General features: G+C 49.2%; 1 protein-coding gene across 3 annotated transcripts; it reads left to right on the top strand.

Moving 5' to 3' along the window:
- The first annotated feature begins 121 nt into the window (after positions 1 to 121).
- Positions 122 to 18,977, top strand: gnptab (N-acetylglucosamine-1-phosphate transferase subunits alpha and beta). 3 transcript variants are annotated; one of them, XM_061229216.1, is made up of 21 exons: positions 122 to 417; positions 2,262 to 2,347; positions 3,206 to 3,325; positions 4,008 to 4,058; positions 4,716 to 4,918; positions 6,357 to 6,421; positions 6,697 to 6,831; positions 8,201 to 8,362; positions 9,036 to 9,215; positions 9,548 to 9,718; positions 9,895 to 10,018; positions 10,220 to 10,435; positions 10,701 to 11,743; positions 11,997 to 12,196; positions 12,328 to 12,547; positions 12,945 to 13,058; positions 13,245 to 13,330; positions 13,551 to 13,649; positions 14,549 to 14,716; positions 16,270 to 16,360; positions 17,550 to 18,977. In XM_061229216.1, exons 1-21 carry the CDS (start codon positions 286 to 288, stop codon positions 17,619 to 17,621), a joined length of 3,738 nt encoding a protein of 1,245 aa, XP_061085200.1. In that variant the 5' UTR covers positions 122 to 285; the 3' UTR covers positions 17,622 to 18,977. The 3 variants fall into 3 exon arrangements, with proteins under 3 accessions (XP_061085200.1, XP_061085201.1, XP_061085202.1); XM_061229217.1 differs by lacking the exons at positions 122 to 417; positions 2,262 to 2,347; positions 3,206 to 3,325; positions 4,008 to 4,058; positions 4,716 to 4,918 and adding an exon at positions 6,085 to 6,106; XM_061229218.1 differs by lacking the exons at positions 122 to 417; positions 2,262 to 2,347; positions 3,206 to 3,325; positions 4,008 to 4,058; positions 4,716 to 4,918 and adding an exon at positions 6,125 to 6,139.
- Positions 18,978 to 19,701: the final 724 nt, after the last annotated feature.

The raw sequence follows: 19,701 nt of genomic DNA, 5'->3' as shown, positions 1-19,701 counted from the left end.
AATTACCGGGAAGATTTATGGAAGCAGTAAGCCTCCCAGACGGTAGAGGGCACTGTGTGGAAAAAAAAATCTAATATGTTCTATGTGCGCTGCAATGACGTGTTCGTCATCATCGGCGCCACTGAGGAAGTAAGACATTCGGACTGGGGCTGTCATGAGTTTGACAGTCACACAGCAATAACATATGCGTCTCGCTAATATTGCGTTCTTATATGTTGGCATCCACGTAACGCGTCTTGCGCAAATGGTGAATGGATATGAAGGCATGGATCGCTGAGGACAGCCATGGTGCTTATCAATTCTGTACTGAAACTGCTGCAGAGACAGACCTACACCTGCCTGTCTCACCGATATGGGCTCTACCTTTGCTTCGGAGGTCTTGTCCTCATGATCGTGTCTGCATTTCAGTTTGGGGAGGTTAGTAGAGTGACTCCGAATTCAAGTGATCTACCGAAACATCCAGGGGACCCTGGACCTTCCAACTCCACGTCTTCGTGTTGAAGTGTGGTTACTTATTGGCCAGCTAGCTGTTGGCTAACGTTAGCAATCTAGCTATTCCTACCATCACAGAACTGCGATAACTGTACCTACATTTGCATTTTGCAACAGTTGTTGACAGCTTCAATCGAGCTGTTTTGTGAAGCCACGTCTGTAACCTCATTATGGATTAATTTTTTTTTTTTAAGTCTATACATTTTCCGTCACGTGAATGTTTCGCAATTTACTTTACATGTAGCCTAGTCGTTTCCGCTTGCGAGTTGATGGTTCCATATATGCCTTCAGTTAACGTTTGCCTTGTTTTTGTGCCGCGTAATGTATGCAATTAACCAATATGACATATGGTTTGTTAACTGTCTGTGACGTGTGGTAATCTGACGTTACCTTTCAACACAATGCAAGTCTGACTCATTTCCATTTGCTTGGTATTTGAATTGTCTATTGATGCAAATGTGACAGCGTCCGTGACCAGGTCTTCACACTACTAGCTACACTGATTTTAGCTGTTAGCTGTTAATTAATTAAACATGAAATATGTTTTAACAGGAATTATTTACCACATTGTGTGTAGGCTACAGATTTGAAAACAATCGCCAGAAGTATTTTTGAATACAGCATATTCCTTCTGACATTTCTTACATAATGTATCGTTAGGAGTGTACATCATCCATCATTCAACATTAAAAGGGTCTTGTAGCGTACCTGACCGATAGATGGTCTAACTTTTCAGCTGATGGTTCAGAAAGTGTTTATTGGAATTATTACATATATTTTAGCTCAATGAACACACTATAACAGCTAAAAGTTGAAACCGATAAAACCATTACAATCGAGCTACTTAAATGTATTATGCAATATCAAATACTGCAAAATGTAGCTTATAATGCAATGAAAGCAAAAATCATTTGAAATTGTACAGCATTTACTTCACTTGTAAACAGCGCGTATAAATCTGCGATGCAGTGAGCGAATATGAATTCCTAGCTTTCAAACGCTCGTTTATAAATCAAACAAAACTATACACTAAAATGACACGCAACATTAATTACAATGTGAAACAAAAAATGTACAAACCTTGTGCCCTTATCAGCCAGGTGCTAAAGCAATTTACAAAACTAACATTTAACGTTGTTTGGAAAAAGTTTTTCCACTGTGTTTTGCCAGTTCTGCACGTGAAAGTAACGTTATACGTCATTAAAATGTGTTTTCAGTGACGTCCAATCTATCTGTTTAGACGATTGTCGCCTTGGCAGATATCCGATTAATATCCGATTTATTTTCACATTTAATTGACGCCCGAAACGCATCAGAGAATATCAGATTCCATATGTTTTTCCCTGTTTGCACATTCATAGTACATAACCGATCTGTGGCACATGAAAAAAAAGAAAAGAAAAAGGAATTGGGTCACTTTTACCAGGCAGTGTAAATTCGGACAACGTTCTTATGTGGAAACAAACTGAAAATAAATAATTCGTCAAAATAAGGGTAATTTACAGGTCTCCTTAATAGCAATTAATAGCTTTTCTTACTTTATGAGTCACGATGTAGGAATGAAGAATATTCAGTTCTTCAGCAGTTAGCCATACTTCTCGAAAGGCGTGTTTCTCAGATATTTGCAGTCATATTGGCAAATTACATTAAATTACATTATAGGCATTTGGCAGATTATCCAGAGCAACATACAACAAAGTGCATACCCATAACCAGGGACAAGTGCTGGGACAGATGGTTGGTTGTTTGATGAAGTAATTCTCCTGCAGGTGTTGGTGGAATGGAGCAGGGATCAGTATCATGTGCTGTTTGACTCCTATAGAGACAATGTGGCTGGGAAATCCTTTCAGAACCGGTGAGTCCTTTCCCCACAGAGTGCTGGAGCGTGCAAAGGCCACAAGGCCACACACAGGAGAGACAGTTGTGCTACTTCCCATAAGTAAATCCAGTGTATATGTGGGGCTATGGGGTGGAGTGAAGGGGTTGCAGGGTTCAGATCCAATTCTGCGGGGCTTAATTGTAGCACTAACCCTGTATTGTAGCTGATGTGACTTTTGACATGCAGTGAATAGGCATGGATTGGTGAATTAAACTTCTCCTGATGCCTGCAGTCAGAGTCTTGCCCCCTAGTGGCCGTGTTGCTGTGGGTGCCCAATCGTGTGTCACAGAAGGACTGAGGAAGGGAGGAGTTAGTGAAATCACGTGTGGTGATTGGTTGGAATGAAATCCTGCATACTCTTGGCCCTCCATGGCACATGATTGGGCACCCCTGTTGTAGATTCAGTTTGTTGATCACAGCTCTCAACAAAAAATGTTGTAATGTTGCCATTTTGCCAGGATAAGTTGCCTTTCATGTCGTCATGGTGCTGCTCTGTACTGTTTACTTGTGCTACTCTGTGCTGTGTTAACCTGTGCTGCTCTGTGCTGTGTTAACATGTCCTGTGTTAACCTGTGCTGCTCTGTGCTGTGTTAACCTGTGCTGCTCTGTGCTGTGTTAACCTGTGCTGCTCTGTGCTGTGTTAACATGTCCTGTGTTAACCTGTGCTGCTCTGTGCTGTGTTAACCTGTGCTGCTCTGTGCTGTGTTAACCTGTGCTGCTCTGTGCTGTGTTAACATGTCCTGTGTTAACCTGTGCTGCTCTGTGCTGTGTTAACCTGTGCTGCTCTGTGCTGTGTTAACGTGTGCTGCTCTGTGCTGGCTCTTCCCGCCGCAGCCTGTGCCTGCCCATGCCCATTGACGTGGTATACACCTGGGTGAATGGCACAGACACCAACCTGATGAAGGAGCTGCGGGCTGTGAGGGAACATCTGGAAGAGGAGCTGAGAGCACGGAGGTACAGCAGCACAGTGCAATTACCGCGGGTGGATTCTGATCGGCCATTTTGTTTCTGACTTGTCAGCACTGCACATCAGTATACTGTTACACACTGATTATTACATACTTATGCTGTTACCCTGTAATTATTAAACACTAATGCGGATACACATAAATTATTGCTCACTTCTGTAGTGTTCTCTAACTCTGTAAAGTGTCTCGTGACAGTCTTCTGTAAAAAGCGCTGTACAAATAAAATTTAATTGATTTAATTGAATTCAACAGTACTCTGAAACACACAAGTGTGTCACACAGATAGGGCAGGACATGCACCGATAAAGCACTCACTGACGCTGTTACGCAGCACAGACAGTGTAGCACTCACTGACGCTGTTACGCAGCACAGACATACAGACGGTGTTGCACTCACTGACACTGTGATGCAGCACAGACAGTGTAGCACTCACTGACGCTGTTACGCAACAGACAGTGTAGCACTCACTGACGCTGTTACGCAGCACAGACAGTGTAGCACTCACTGACGCTGTTGCGCAGCACAGACAGTGTAGCACTCACTGACGCTGTTGCGCAGCACAGACAGTGTAGCACTCACTGACGCTGTTGCGCAGCACAGACAGTGTAGCACTCACTGATGCTGTTAAGCAGCACAGACAGCGTGTAATCATTTCCTCCTTCCGTAGGGAACGACTGGGAAAGAACGCCAGCGATACTACCGACGCTCCCAAGAAGAGGTGAGCTTGCAGCACGCTAGACGTCAGCGGCTGTCAATGAGGGGGCGAGGGGCGAATACAAACTGGCTTGGGCGGCCCTGCAGTCTCCCCACCACAGGAAGCAGGACGTGGTTAAAGTTTAGTGTGACATCGGTCAGTGGAGGAAGGGGGTATTGTTCAGGATGTGGTTGATGGGAGTTTGGGGCGTGTTCACACTTGAGAGTTTTCGTTGAAGTCTATAAAGGGGCAGAGAAGTCACTGTAGAGACGCAGCAGTCGTGTGCTCACAGTAACTTTTGGCCATTTTGGGGGTTCAGGTCTGGCGTTTGCTCTTCTGCTGCTCTGTAATGCATCTTGGTGACTTCTGGAAAAAAACTGGAATTGAATTATGCTGGTTCACAAAAAAAAAAAAAAAATCATTCCATTTGTGTCATGATATACAGTGAAGAACATAGCCAGTAAATGGCTGTGCTCAATACAAGGATTCAGATTGACAGTAGAGATGTTTGCTGAGGTCACGCGACAGAATGTAGAACAACGTAGTACTGAAATGTAGAAATTAAATTGCAGCAGCAGCGCAGCTTTGGTCCTTAATGTTATTGGATACGTACATAGGTACGGATTTTGCCGAGACATTGCCCTGATGTTGCCCTGATGTTCTCTTAACGTTCCCCTGTAGTGAGAAGCCTGAGTGCCTCCTGTCCCACTGCATTGTGGCGCCCGTCTTGGTGCTGGACCCCGCCCTTCCCGCCAACGTCACCCTGAAGGAGCTGCCGTCCCTCTCGCCCTCCTTCACCCCTGCCAAACAGCTGCTGCAGCTCGGCAAGCCCCGCAATCCTGCTACCAGCGTCACGGTCCTCCTGTTCCACTCCCATACTGAAGGTACAGTCCTCCTGTTCCACTCCCATACTGAAGGTACAGTCCTCCTGTTCCACTCCCATACTGAAGGTACAGTCCTCCTGTTCCACTCCCATACTGAAGGTACAGTCCTCCTGTTCCACTCCCATACTGAAGGTACAGTCCTGCTGTTCCACTCCCATACTGAAGGTACAGTCCTGCTGTTCCACTCCCATACTGAAGGTACAGTCCTGCTGTTCCACTCCCATACTGAAGGTACAGTCCTCCTGTTCCACTCCCATACTGAAGGTACAGTCCTCCTGTTCCACTCCCATACTGAAGGTACAGTCCTGCTGTTCCACTCCCATACTGAAGGTACAGTCCTCCTGTTCCACTCCCATACTGAAGGTACAGTCCTCCTGTTCCACTCCCATACTGAAGGTACAGTCCTGCTGTTCCACTCCCATACTGAAGGTACAGTCCTGCTGTTCCACTCCCATACTGAAGGTACAGTCCTGCTGTTCCACTCCCATACTGAAGGTACAGTCCTCCTGTTCCACTCCCATACTGAAGGTACAGTCCTGCTCTTACACTCCCATACTGAAGGTACAGTCCTGCTGTTCCACTCCCATACTGAAGGTACAGTCCTCCTGTTCCACTCCCATACTGAAGGTACAGTCCTCCTGTTCCACTCCCATACTGAAGGTACAGTCCTCCTGTTCCACTCCCATACTGAAGGTACAGTCCTCCTGTTCCACTCCCATACTGAAGGTACAGTCCTGCTGTTCCACTCCCATACTGAAGGTACAGTCCTGCTGTTCCACTCCCATACTGAAGGTACAGTCCTCCTGTTCCACTCCCATACTGAAGGTACAGTCCTCCTGTTCCACTCCCATACTGAAGGTACAGTCCTGCTGTTCCACTCCCATACTGAAGGTACAGTCCTGCTGTTCCACTCCCATACTGAAGGTACAGTCCTGCTGTTCCACTCCCATACTGAAGGTACAGTCCTCCTGTTCCACTCCCATACTGAAGGTACAGTCCTGCTGTTCCACTCCCATACTGAAGGTACAGTCCTGCTGTTCCACTCCCATACTGAAGGTACAGTCCTGCTCTTACACTCCCATACTGAAGGTACAGTCCTCCTGTTCCACTCCCATACTGAAGGTACAGTCCTCCTGTTCCACTCCCATACTGAAGGTACAGTCCTCCTGTTCCACTCCCATACTGAAGGTACAGTCCTGCTGTTCCACTCCCATACTGAAGGTACAGTCCTGCTCTTACACTCCCATACTGAAGGTACAGTCCTGCTCTTACACTCCCATACTGAAGGTGCAGTCCTCCTGTTCCACTACACTAACACAGTGAAGGTACAGTACACCTGTTCCACTAACACAGTGACGGTACAGTGGAGGCACATGCACACACGCACACACGTCCATTCTGATGCTGTGCATAACCCTGTCTCTGTCTGCTCTCTCAGCTGATAAGGCCCATGCAGACGTGCCAAACGTCACTCTGAAACGCACCATCTCCCGCGGTTACCTGGTGAGTGCCATGAGTCATGATTCACCTCCTTCCTCTCATTCCCCTCTCCTTCACCTCTATCCCTGCTGCTGTTCCACTCTCCCTCTCCCCCCATCCTCTTAGCTTCCCCCTTCACTTGTTCAGTCCTGTAGAAAACAGCCCCATCGTACCACTGTTACACAATAGAGACATGTATGGTCCCTGTTTTAGGGTATCGGCTCCTTGGTTCACCATGGTATATAATGAGTCTTGTGCAAAGGCCCCTGGGAAATTGAGTTTTGTTGACCTTTGTTCAGACTACAGATAAGGAGGCCCCAGGCTTGGTGCGGATGCAGACCCTTGCCTACCTAAGTGGCTTCCCCCCTTCCTTCAAGGAGACGGAGCAGCTGAGGGCCAAACTGCCATCCACCGTCACCAGCAAGATCAAACAAGTAAGATCTGTGATTAGTCTCTGCTCAGAAATGCCAAACCACGGACTTCGGCGTAATTCAGGTTACTGGCCAGTAGAGGGCAGTAGAGTGTTGCTCTGAGAAATCCCTCCGCTCAGACTCTGCACATTCAGTGTGTGTCAGTCGGTCTCCAACAACTAGAAGTTAACTTAAAAAAGATATTTTTTAACTGAATTTTCCAAGAGGAGTTAGAAGTCGACTGAACTGCAGCTGCAATGGAGGTGGTGTGGGATACACTGCAACATGGCCGTTAGAAAATAATTCAGACTCGCTGTAAAATGCAGAATGTGGAAGCCATGCGAGGCCAGCTTGTGTGTCGTTGGTCGAGCCTGTACACAATTGGCTGTCGAAGAAAGTGACGGTAAGGTTGTTGGGACTATACCTGCGACTGCCAAAGGGCATAAAACAATGCTTTCACTCCGACTGTTGCAAGCAGCTGCTGTTTTATTATGACAGCTATGGGCTTGTAGGCATTGGAATCGTGTGGGGCACCACGTTCCTGTGTCAGGTGATGGGGACACTGGGGCGCTGAGTCTGCCGGAGCTGGCACTGCGGCGAAGCCCTCGCCCCCTTGAGACAGACAGAGAGAGAGAGAGAGAGAGACCTGCATTTATGGGCATGTGAAGGGGGCAGGAAGGCCGTTCCTCTCAACGCGGTGAAGACGGAAAGGTCTGTCTCTGCCCTGGCCAGCACAGGGCTGAGCAGTGACTCAGATGTGGAGTTTTAAGGCCATGGGCGTTCTGCAAGGGGCTCAGAATACAGGATAGAAGGTCCTCACAAGTATAGTGTTACAGGAGAGGCGGAATAAAGTGTGTGTGCATGTGGGTGTGGGTGGGTGTATGTGAGAATTTGTGTGTGTGTGTGTGTGTGTGTGTGAGAGAGAGAATCTGTATGTGTGTGTGTGCGCATAGTGCATCAGGGTACAGCAAGGTAAACCTTATCCTCAGTCACACCACACAGCTGCCTTTCTGAGGAATGACATCATGACAGGTCCCAGGAACCCTGCCTGCCCCCCGTCCCCCTGTCCCTCTCTCACCCTAACACCCTCTCACCTTGTTTCTCTCTCAACCACTTTCCTTATCCGTCTCCATTTCCCCCCTCCCTCATTCTCTCTGTCACTCTTTCACCCTGTCTGTCTCTACTGTACTACTGCCCCATCTCTGTCTCTACTGTACAATAGTACTGTCTCTCTGTCTCTACTGCACTATAGCCCCATCTCTCTGTCTACTGCACTGTAGTTCTGCATCCTTCTCCCTTTCGTACCTCGTCGGTCGTGACTGTACTGTACCCCTACAGTTGTGAGGTATAACGTAAGTCTCACGTCTGCACTTTTTGTGTTTCTGCGCTCCAGCTGCAGCTGTACTCAGAGGCCAGCATCGCCCTTCTCTACCTGAACGGCCCGCAGGACTTCGCCGACCTGACCCAGCAGGCCCGCAAGAACCTGACCCTGGACGGCAAAGAGCTGACCGTTAGCCCCGCCTTCCTGTTCTGGGACCTCAGTGCCATCAGCCAGGTCTCAGCCACTTCCTGTCTCAGCCATGAGCACCATAGATACTCTATATCAGGGGTTCTCCTCTCCTCAAGTACCTCCAGCCAGTCCTGGTGTTTGACGTGTTCTACCTGAAGGTGTTCCTGAGGTGGAAAACTGGGTGACATTGAGAAGAGCAGTTGTCTGGTAGTCGGAGGGTTGCCGGTTCGATCCAGCCCTGTCGAAGTGTCTGTGTATGAATGGGTGAATGAGAAGCATCAATTGTACAGCGCTTTGGAAAAAGGCCATTTACCAAATTCCTGGACCGCGTGGGGGTACTCGAAGAGAGGTTTGGGAACCTCTGCTCTATATTGTCGAACTATTGTCTACTATTGTTGAAATCCCATGTTCTGATTCACAGGCTTTGAATTTTCATGGAGCGGTTTTTGACAGAATGTCCAGAATGGCTTTGGCCACAATGCTGTTGTAGCAATAATGGTCGTAGTGTATCTATTTGCATTACAATTTATATCTTACCTATTTGTGTACCATTATTCAGTATAATGCAGCCTTCAAATGTAACTATGATAAATATGTACTAATAATTTGACCACATCAACATGCATGAAGATGCGATTAAACGGTATGCGCAGAGCTTAGCAGAGGTCAGAGGCCAGAGGTAGATATTTCGTTTTTACGCCCTGCCCCCCCCTCCCAGTCCCGGCACGACGAGGACGTCTCGGCCAGTCGCTTCGAGGACAACGAGGAGCTCCGCTATTCGCTGCGCTCGGTGGAGAGACACGCCCCCTGGGTGCGGCACGTCTTCATCGTCACCAACGGCCAGATCCCGTCCTGGCTCAACCTGGACAACCCCCGCGTCACCGTGGTAACGCACCATGTGAGCACCGTCGATGACATATGACCCCTGAGCTTTCCCCTTTGCCCCCGTGTGTTCGGATGTCTGAATGAACTGAACTGGAATGGAACGAGAGGGAAAATCCAGGTCCAGAAAGTAAAAGTCATCCCCGGTATTTTGTTCCAATAACTTGGATTTGCTGCATTTCTTCAGTCGAGAGGTAGAACTAATGAGTGAGTTCATGGGTGGAAGAAACACATGGCATGACTTTTACTTTCTGAACCCCTGAACTTTATGGGCATTTTTCAGCTGATGAATTGAACTTGGACTCTTTTTCCATGAACGGGCTGAACTGACGTGAAACGTCCTCGCAGGAGATATTCCAGAACGAGTCTCACCTCCCCACCTTCAGCTCCCCCGCCATTGAGACCCACATCCACCGCATCCCGGGCCTCTCGCAGAAGTTCATCTACCTGAACGACGACGTCATGTTCGGGAAGGACGTCTGGCCTGACGACTTCTACAGCCACTCTAAAGGGCAGAAGGTGGGTGGAGGGTCCTCTCTCGTGGATGGGATGTTCTGTGCTTCGAGTTTGGTGTTAACTTAACTTCAGTCTGTATCTGAGTCTCCCATGCATCCACCTGGCTGGCTCTGCTGGTGAATCCATGATGTATCCATCTTTATACAGGTGTATCTCACCTGTGTCTACTGTCTGTACAGGTTTACCTCACCTGGCCTGTGCCGAACTGTGCAGAGGGCTGTCCCGGCTCCTGGATCAAAGATGGTTACTGTGACAAAGCCTGTAATAATTCTGCCTGTGACTGGGATGGAGGAGACTGCCTCGGTGAGCATTACCTATCTGCACGAAACTGATATCAAACTACCCTCTCCTCATTTACACACCTGATATCAAACTACCCTCTCCTCATTTACACACCTGATATCAAACTACCCCCTCCTCACTTACACACCTGATATCAAACTACCCCCTCCTCATTTACACACCTAATTTCACCTCCACGTCACCGTCGTGTGGTTTCCATAGGAACGGCGGGGAGCAGCCGGTTTGGAGCAGGAGGCGGAGCTGGGGGCACAGGGGGTGGGATTGGTCAGCCCTGGCAGTTTGGAGTCGGCTTAGGTGGCATGGGAGGCGTGTCCTACTGTAACCAGGGTTGTGCCAACTCCTGGCTGGCAGACAAGTTCTGCGACCAAGCCTGCAACGTGCTGTCCTGTGGGTTCGACGTAGGCGATTGTGGGAAAGGTGAGAATCGCTGCAGGATCCTAATCGTTCCTTTGTGGAAGAAACACAGGCTATCTGTGATTTTTTATTTTTTATTTTTTGACTCTTGAAAATCCTAGTGGATATCTTTCTCTGGAAAGTACTGGAATTGGGGAGCATTTCTATGATAAATAGCTCCAAGGTACAAAGAGGGAATAATTAAGTGTGTCAAAATGCACGGCATTTGAATGACTTAACTGAACATTCTAATGCTGATGCCTCAATGTGTCCCCCATGTGTCCCTCAGATCATTTCGGGCAGCTCTACAAGGTGACCCTTCGGAGGAACGTGACCCACTACGTCCTCCCCGTGGGTGAGACCAGGCCCTACTTCAGCTTTGCGGGGCTGGCCCAGCGTGTCTCGGAGGCCCAGGTCAGCGACAACACTGCTGTGCGCCACACCTCCGTGGCCAACAAGTGGAAGACGGTCCACCTTCTGCTGCTAGCCGGCATGAACGCCACGCAGATCCGCTACAACCTCACCTTCCAGGGCGAGGACGACCGCCCGTTCAACATGGCTTTCACCGTCGCCGTGGATACCCGCGCGGTCACCGGCGGCAACGCCACCGGGGACACTGCCCCGGTGGGAGGAGGAGGGACGGCGACCCCCAAGCCCACCCTGGAACCTGAGTTTCGGTTCCAGGACATCCCGGCGGAGTTGCGGGGCCCCAGGGTCCATAAGTTGGGCGCGGGGCCGATGGCGGTAAGGGTGCCCGAGCTGAACGTCTCTCTGCTTCCCGCCAATTTGCGGAGCGAGCTCCAGCAACTGGACCTGAAGCTCCAGATGGGGGACATCACCCCGAAAGGATACAACCTCACCAAAGCCGCTCTACTCCAACCCTTCGACACTCCTGCCCTGCGAGCCTCGACTCCCCCTGCGAAGCCGGCCGCCCACAAACCTTACAAAGACATGGGAGCGGAGGACCCTGGGATAGCCGGGGCCTCCAAGAGGGAGAATGAGAGCGAGAAGGTCCTGCCGACTCCTGTCCCGGTTCGAATCGACGACCAACCAGACAGAGATGCTCCAGCGCTTCCCGAGGCCGGTAAAGACCACCCTTCCGGGACCAGGAGCCCCCAACTGCCAAAACTACTCAACGCCCTCGTGGGGAGCAGTTCCAGGACTAAGGACGGGGAGGGGCAGCCCAGGGAGGGTGAGGCCCCCCAGGAGGGGGGTCCTGGGCAGGGGGCGGGGGGCCGGGTGCTCCTGAGTCTGAAGCTCCAGCACTACATCTCCGCAGACCGAGGCTTCCTCCCCTGGGAGAGGAGGAAGTACTTCAGAGACCTGCTGGAGGTCAGCCCTGCATCGTGTGTGTGTGTGGGTGTGTGTGTGTGTGTCTTCTGTGGATAGACAGTCGCACTACTTTGCTGTTGTTTAATTCCACCTGTGCAGGGACATAGTCCCTCCAGGTCAGGAGACATAGTACTGTTCACAAACCACAGTCCACAGCCTGGTTAATGCCTTACCCTGGCTACGTGTAGTGGGCCACACTGCATAGTGACTGAACACCGTTTCCCTGGTGTGTGTGTGTGTGTGTGTGTGGCAGGAGGAGGAGCGCCTGCAGACAGAGCTGTCCTACCAGGCGGACAGCGCCCCCTCTGGCCGGAGGCTCCATGACACCTTTGCAGACTCCCTGCGGCACGTCAACAAGATCCTGAATGGCCAGTTTGGCTTCACCTCCCGCAAGGTCCCCGCCCACATGCCTCACATGATCGACCGGCTCGTCATGCAGGAGCTGCAGGACATGTGAGCAGCGCCCCCCGGAGGCTCCAGGGGAAAACGTTCATTACACCGCAAGCATTTCAACTATAGTGAGCAGGTACCATTTAATAAAACATGCTAATATTCCTCTCTCCCACTCTCCCTCTCGATCCCAGGTTTCCTGGGGAGTTTGATAAGACGTCCTGTCATAAGGTGCGTCACTCAGAGGACATGCAGTTCGCCTTCTCCTACTTCTACTATCTGATGAGCGCCCTGCAGCAGCTGGATGTGTCCCAGGTGTTCGACGAAATCGATACCGACCGCTCCGGCATCCTGTCCGACCGCGAGATCCGAACGCTGGCCACACGCATCCATGAGCTGCCCCTCAGCCTGCAGGTCGGTCCAGGGTCCTGGGACTGTCCGCCCTGGGGGTGGGAGAGACTCACATTCTAACAGGGTTTAATGTCTGAGACTCACATTCTAACAGGGTTTAATGTCTGAGACTCACATTCTAACAGGGTTTAATGTCTGAGACTCACATTCTAACAGGGTTTAATGTCTGAGACTCACATTCTAACAGGGTTTAATGTCTGAGACTCACATTCTAACAGGGTTTAATGTCTGAGACTCACATTCTAACAGGGTTGAATGTTTCTGAGACTCACATTCTAACAGGGTTTAATGTTTCCGAGACTCACATTCTAACAGGGTTTAATGTTTCCGAGACTCACATTCTAACATGGTTTAATGTTTCTGAGATTAATCCAACAGGATTTCATTGTGTTTCCTACAGGATCTCACAGGCTTAGAGCAGATGCTGATAAACTGCTCAAAGACCCTTCCCAGTAACCTCACCCAGCTGCACATGGTCAGCCCCACCCAGGAGGCCTACTACGACCCCAGCATGGTAAGCCCCCGCCCCCTTTCCTCCCAGCAACAAGCTGTAACCAAGGTTTCTCCCCATTTCCCAGCAACACGGGGTCATTGTCACAGACGGTGGTTATCCTGCAGAGACCGCAGAGTTGAAGTGGAGGGTGATGAGGTACTTGTACTTCCTCTGGATTGTACAGCGTGTTTTCTGTGGGTTTTTCAGCCTCCAGTTACGAAAGGACTGGTCGTCAACTGCAAGGCGATCACAGAGCGCATCCACAAAGCCTTCAAGGACCAGAACAAGTACAAGTATGTTCCTCTACCTGCAACTTTTCGTTTCATGGGATCACCAAAAGCTGAGGTTTCCTCTCGTTCTCTCCCAAGATCTGCAGGTCCTCACAATGCATGTTTATCGGACATGTGTGTTTGGGGCGGTCCTCACAATGCACGTTTATCTGACGTGTGTGTGTGTGTGTTTGCGCGTTGCCGTTTGTGCATTGCACTGACAGCAGCCGTCTCTTGCGGTCAGGTTTGAGATCATGGGGGAGGAGGAGATCGCCTTCAAAATGGTGCGGACCAACGTGTCTCACGTGGTGGGCCAGCTGGATGACATCAGGAAGAATCCCAGGTGAGGTCTGGTGGACGTCGATTACAGGGTGGCCAGGCTGGCGCCTGTTCCCTATAGGAAGAGAACATTGCAGTACCCAGCTGGTGGGGCAACATGGCTCAGGCAGTGAGAGCAGTCGTCTGGCAGTCGGGGGGATGCCAGTTCGATCCCCTGCCCGGGCTGTGTCGAAGTGTCCCTGAGCAAGACACCCAACCCCCAAATGCTCCTGACGAGCTGGTCAGAGCCTTGCATGGCAGCCAATCGCCGTCGGTGTATGAGTGTGTGTATGAATGGGTGAATGGAGAAGCATCAATTGTACAGCGCTTTGGATAAAGGCGCTATATATATGCCTGCCATTTACCATTTACCATTTTAACGTACTTCATTTGGTTGAGCCTGGGTTAAAATCTGAGGTTGCCTTTGTCCCAGGTGCGTATGTGTCACTGGCGGCAGGTGGCTGGAAGCAGAAACACCTGAGCGCAGTGTTGTAACACCCATCGTTTTTTAAGATGCACGCACACAGCAAGTGTCCCTGTCATTATTCTGTACTGTGTCTATGTGGTTTATGTCCTTTGATGTTAGTTTGGCATGTGGACATGCACAGAAGTATTAAAATCGGTGTATGTATGTGTGTGCATATGTGTATGTATGTGTATTTGTGTGTATGTATGTGTGTATATGTGTATGTATAAATGTATGAATGTGTGTGTGTGTATATGTGTGTGTATGCGTGTGTGTGTGTGTGTGTAAGTATGTGTGTTTATATGTATATGTATGTGTGTATGCGCATGTATATGTGCATGTATATGTGCATGTATATGTGCATGTATATGTGCAAGTATGTGTGTTCAGTGTGACTTTTTGGTCACTCTTTGACTGCGCTTCCTCCCCCGTGACCGTGCGCGGGCCTTGTCTCACAGGAAGTTCATCTGCCTGAACGACAACATCGACCACGCCCACAAGGACGCGGGCACGGTGAAGGCGGTGCTGCGGGACTTCTACGAGTCCATGTTCCCCGTCCCCTCGCAGTTCGAGCTCCCACGGGAGTACCGCAACCGCTTCCTCCACATGGGCGAGCTGCAGGCATGGTACGGCCCGGCCCTGGGGCACTGTGGGTAACCGGGGGGGGGGGGGGTTCCCTAAGGTTAGCCAACATACAGTACTGTGCAAGAGTCTTAGGCGTGATAGATTTATTCTATATAAATTTGGTCTAAGTTGTTTTTGGGTGGCGGCACGGATGGTGCAGTGGGTAGCACTGCCGCCTCACAGGAAGGAGGTCCTGGGTTCGGCCTGTGTGGAGTTTGCATGTTCTCCCCGTGTCTGCGTGGGTTTCCTCCGGTTTCCTCCCACAGTCCAAACACATGCAGGTTAGGCTGATTGGAGAGTGTAAATTGCCCATAGGTATGAGCGTGTGAGTGAATGGTGTGTGTGCACTGCGATGGACTGGCGACCTGTCCAGGGTGTATTCCTGCCTTTTGCCCAATGTATGCTGGGATAGGCCCCAGCACCCCTGCGACCCTGTTCAGGATAAGCAGGTTAGGATAATGAATGAATGTTTTTTGGTTTCTGCATTCTCAGTTAGAAAATAGCAAATTTGCGATTTGTTTTCCAAAAAATGTTTCCTGTAATGTTACAGTACATTTTGTTAAGAGAGTAACATATGAAGTAATAGTCCAATGAAAAAACTTGATCGAGGCTGTCTGGGATTACCTGGAGAGCTAGAAGCAAGCGAGACAGTAAAATTCTGCATTAGATTTGTGCCAAATTATTCAATAAGTTTGGTAGTCACAACAATTATTGATTTGATTTCGTTTTTGACTGTTCACTGCTCTTTATAGTACATTTATACTGATAAATGTATCGATATTTAAAACAGTTGACTTCATTATTGTTGAAAGCATCTTTGCTGTCCAGAATTTTTTTACATGTGCTTAAGACTTTTGTACTGTATTCAAACTTGTTTTCTGTTCGCTGGCTAACTTTAGCGCACAGTTTGAAAAGGTAACGTTAGTGCGCAGCGAACAAAAATGGCTGCTGATGGGGGGGACGGCGAGAGAACAAAAGTTGACAACTATTTGCCAGTTATAATAAACTTTAATTAATGTAATAATTGTTCTTGCCTTCAAAAATAAATCCCAAGTAAGCAAGGAATCAGCTTGCTGCCGTCTTTAGTCCTAAATCGCATCTATTCGTATTAAAAAGGCGTTGGTGGCTATGTTTGCAGCATACCGCTACTGTTGAGCAATTTTTAAAACTGTTCGCCACCAACGGCTTTTAAAGTGGAATGTGTATTTCAAATTGCTCAACAGGAACGGTTTTCTGCAAACATAGTTTGCCGTCTTGAACGCGTATCTGCTTTGTAAGCATTGGCTTTCAACAGCAAACTGCTTATGAATATATATGAGCAAACGGACAGACGCATTTATGTAACGGCAGCTGTACAGTACACACGCGTGTGTCTGCACCACGGTTTTAAAATGGCCGTACGTGAACTTTAGCTATGTGAATATCACTAACGTCGATCCTTTTAACACTTTGTCATGCGTGCGTGCATATGCGTGTGCGTGTATGTGTGTGTGTGTGCATGCATGTGCGTGTGTGTGTGTGTATGTGTGTGTGTGCGTGCGTGTGTGTGTTACAGGCGTGCGTACAGGGACAGGCTGAAGTTCTGGACTCACTGCGTGCTGGTGACCCTGGTGGTCTTCACCATCATCTCCTTCTTTGCAGAACAGGTATTTCTCTCCGGTCCGCAGCTCCACTGAAGCAGCGCAGGCCTACGAGGGGCACATGGTTCACACATCTTTGTGGGGGAAAAACAGGGTTCAGATCTACGGTCAACTGGACCAAGGTCACCGCTGAGAGTGATGCTGGAAGTCTCATACTGGAAGATGGGCACTGTGGAGCACATCTGTAACACGAGTTGCTGTTAGCGCGTGCGAGAGCTAGCGCCTCACATTGCCGCACAACTCAGCGTGAAGTTAGGTCTAAGGTTTCTGAAGCCGTGCAGCTCAGCGTGAAGTCAGGTCTAAGGTTTCTGAAGCCGTGCAGCTCAGCGTGAAGTCAGGTCTAAGGTTTCTGAAGCCATGCAGCTCAGCGTGAAGTCAGGTCTAAGGTTTTTGAAGAACCTTCCTACCAGAAGGTCAAGGTCTCCGGTCCGTCGGTCGAGTTCAGATGAGCTGCCGTGTCAGGGAGGAGCCTGGGGCTTCCTGGCCTTTCAGAAGGCATGGGGCGTGGCTTAGTGCGACAAGCCCCGCCCCTCTTCGGTATGATTGACAGGTCCGTTCTCTGTATGAGGTAGCATGTGCTGCCCAGGTAAGCTCTCGCTGAGGTCGACAGGTAGCAACTTGAAGGATAGTAACCTTATGTTTTCTAGTGTGGCCTGTATGTAAGGGCTTGAATACTTACCAGTTACGACTGACAGTCTTTAATATAACACTACCAAGGAATAGAAAAGCTTTCGTCCTTTAAATGCCCACACTCATCAGCGCTCTCTTCCTGGGTTTAGCATCTAAAACGCCCACAAAACGTTCACAAAGAGCAGCGATGTAGGTTTTCTTTAAAAGTCCCTTACCCCTCCCCCTCCACCTCCTGCAGTCAGCTCTGATGCTGAGTCACATGGGAAATCCTTTTACAAACCACTCAGGGAAAATAGCAGACTTTAAAATACGAATACTTCCACCAAAACTCCAATTGTTTTATTTGAAGCAGTATGGAACACAAATGGATAGCTCCGGGATGATGCGAAAAGGTCAAAAACATGAAAAGTGTGTGTGTGGGCCTTTAAATAAATTTTTGGGAGAAAGCGACCGCCATTACGCATCAGGGACGTGGCGTCATGGGTGATGTGCTGTGCGCGCATGTGGCCAATAGCGTGCTGCGATTCAGTCACTTGACCCATGCTCCTCCCCCTTTTTCTCTCAGCTGATCCTCCTGAAGCGCAGGCTGTTCCCCAGGAGGCGGGTCAGCAAGGAGGCCAACCCCCAGCGCGTCTGACGGACAGGCCCCCTCGTCTGTGGTTCCCGCTCTCCATCCTTCTCTTCCTCCCTCCATCACTGTCATCCCCCTATTCAACCTGTCATCCGTCCCTCCTGCTATCCCCCCACCCTCGAGGGCATTGGGAAAAAGAAGGGAAGAGGATCGAAAAATCCGAAATACATTTTGGCAGGGGGCGGAGACTTTCCTGATTGGCTGTCGTCCCTGGCTGGGGGGTGGATCCTCGCCCGATCCGAAAGACTGTTGGACGAATCACAAAACAGGGCCTGAAGCTGGACACTGCCCCCGCCCCTCGACCCCTGACCCCTGACCCCAGGATCCGAAACAGCGGAGTGCTGAGTCTCCTATGGAGTCTGCCCTGAGACCAAAGCACGGTCGCAATTCTGTGTGCACCTCTAGAGGGAGCCGTCTGTGACACGCCAATATCACCTGCCCTTAAGGACTCCATAAGTGAGGCTTAAAAGTGAGAGATTGTAATGAGAAGGGGAAGGTGGTGTGTGTGTGTGTGTGTGTGTGTGTGTGTGTGTGTGTGTGTATACACCTGTACGGGAGTGTGCGGGTAGGGTGTGTGAGTATGTGTGTGTGTGTGTGTGTGTGTGTGTGTATACACCTGTACGGGAGTGTGCGGGTAGGGTGTGTGAGTATGTGTGTGTGTCTGTGAGTGTGTTTAAGAGCGTGCGGGTTGGGTCTGTTACTCTTTTCACACAGTTTATAAGTGCATGTGCGTTTGTGTTTGCATGTACATGTCTGTGAGCGTGTGTGTGTGTGTACACGTGTACGGGAGTGTGCGAGTAGGGTGTGTGTGTGTGTGTGTGTGTGTGTGTGTGTGTGTGTGTGTGTGTGTGTACACCTGTACGGGAGTGTGTGGGTAGGGTGTGTTGCTCGTTTTGTTTTGTTTCTACACAAGTGCCTTTCGGTGAGTCTCGGTGCGATCCCGCCGGCTCCAGCCCTCGCACGCACGACCTCACGGGAGCCGACCCCGCCGTCCATGGATGTACCTTCACGATGAAAAACGTTTTTAAATTTCAGTCGCTTCTTCGGCCCGCAGCCTCAGCTTTGGGACGCTCTGACCTCGGTTCTGTGGAAAGCACTAACGTCAGACCTTCAAAGCATGTCAATTTAACATTTCCTTAGTTTCTGGTTCGGTCACGGTATTGGGAAATAATTTGATGAATGCATCGTTTGGAAAAAAAAAATAATAATAATAATAATCTGAATGCCATAAATTGATTGCGATTGTATGCCATGAAATCCTTGACTGATTTATGTGAAATTCATTTTTCTATGGTCGGTGTTTGTCTCGCACCCATCCAGCTGAATGGGGAGTAAAACTAAAAAAATAGAGCATTTTCTGCACATTTTGGTTTTGGTGTTTTTATTTGTTCATCTGGGACACCATATCTACCATATCTAAAACAAGGTTCCTTCTCAGCCTCGCACACCATCAGCTCAGAGAATATTTCTTTTTTCTTTTTCTTTTTTTTTTTAAAGGTCCCATATTGTGGAAAATGACATTTCCCTTGCTATGTCCTTTGCCTTGTAAAGGAGTTCAAGGTGTTATAAAACACTGCGAAAATATTAAAAACTCGAAATACGTCCACAGAATCCGTATTAAGAAAACATGCATCGACACCGAGCGCTAGGCACAGACGGCGAGCCCATCAGACAAGCGGTTCATTGATATCAATGAGCCTTAAAGGCACGGTCACTAAAACGGCCTGTTCTTGGTAAAGAACATGAGAGGTGCTGGAGAATGGACAAGCATCTTATAAATATCAGGCCCTAAAATAACACCCTGGAGAAGTGTGCAATGGGAGCTTTTAGTAATTTTTCCACCATTTCTTTCCCGTTTTAATTTGCCAATTGTGCCTTTCGAGCACCAGAACAGTTCCACAACAGTTAGCCCTGTGCCACTTGTCTCTGTATCTCCGGAATCATCATCTCTGACCCTCAAATCCAATTCCAGCCCTGCTTTTCTATTCTCCTGGGTAATTAGTGCTACCGATTAGTGCAGGCTGCCTTCACACCTGACACGCAGGTAAAAGGAGGGTGGAACAGCAGCAGCAGCCCTGGGGACCTG

Source organism: Conger conger, chromosome 19, assembly GCF_963514075.1.
Source record: "Conger conger chromosome 19, fConCon1.1, whole genome shotgun sequence".
NCBI lineage: Eukaryota > Metazoa > Chordata > Actinopteri > Anguilliformes > Congridae > Conger > Conger conger.
The sequence above is the reverse complement of the archived record's forward strand: the minus strand, read 5'-3'. Positions and strand labels throughout refer to the sequence as shown.

What these genes read in the sequence shown, in the direction of transcription:
- gnptab (XM_061229216.1), top strand. Translation starts at nt 286, where the DNA reads ATGGTGCTTATCAATTCTGTACTGAAACTGCTGCAGAGACAGACCTAC. An exon ending in ACCGACGCTCCCAAGAAGAG is followed by an intron (nt 4,059 to 4,715) that starts GTGAGCTTGCAG and finishes GTTCCCCTGTAG; the next exon opens with TGAGAAGCCTGAGTGCCTCC. An exon ending in GGATGGAGGAGACTGCCTCG is followed by an intron (nt 10,019 to 10,219) that starts GTGAGCATTACC and finishes TGGTTTCCATAG; the next exon opens with GAACGGCGGGGAGCAGCCGG.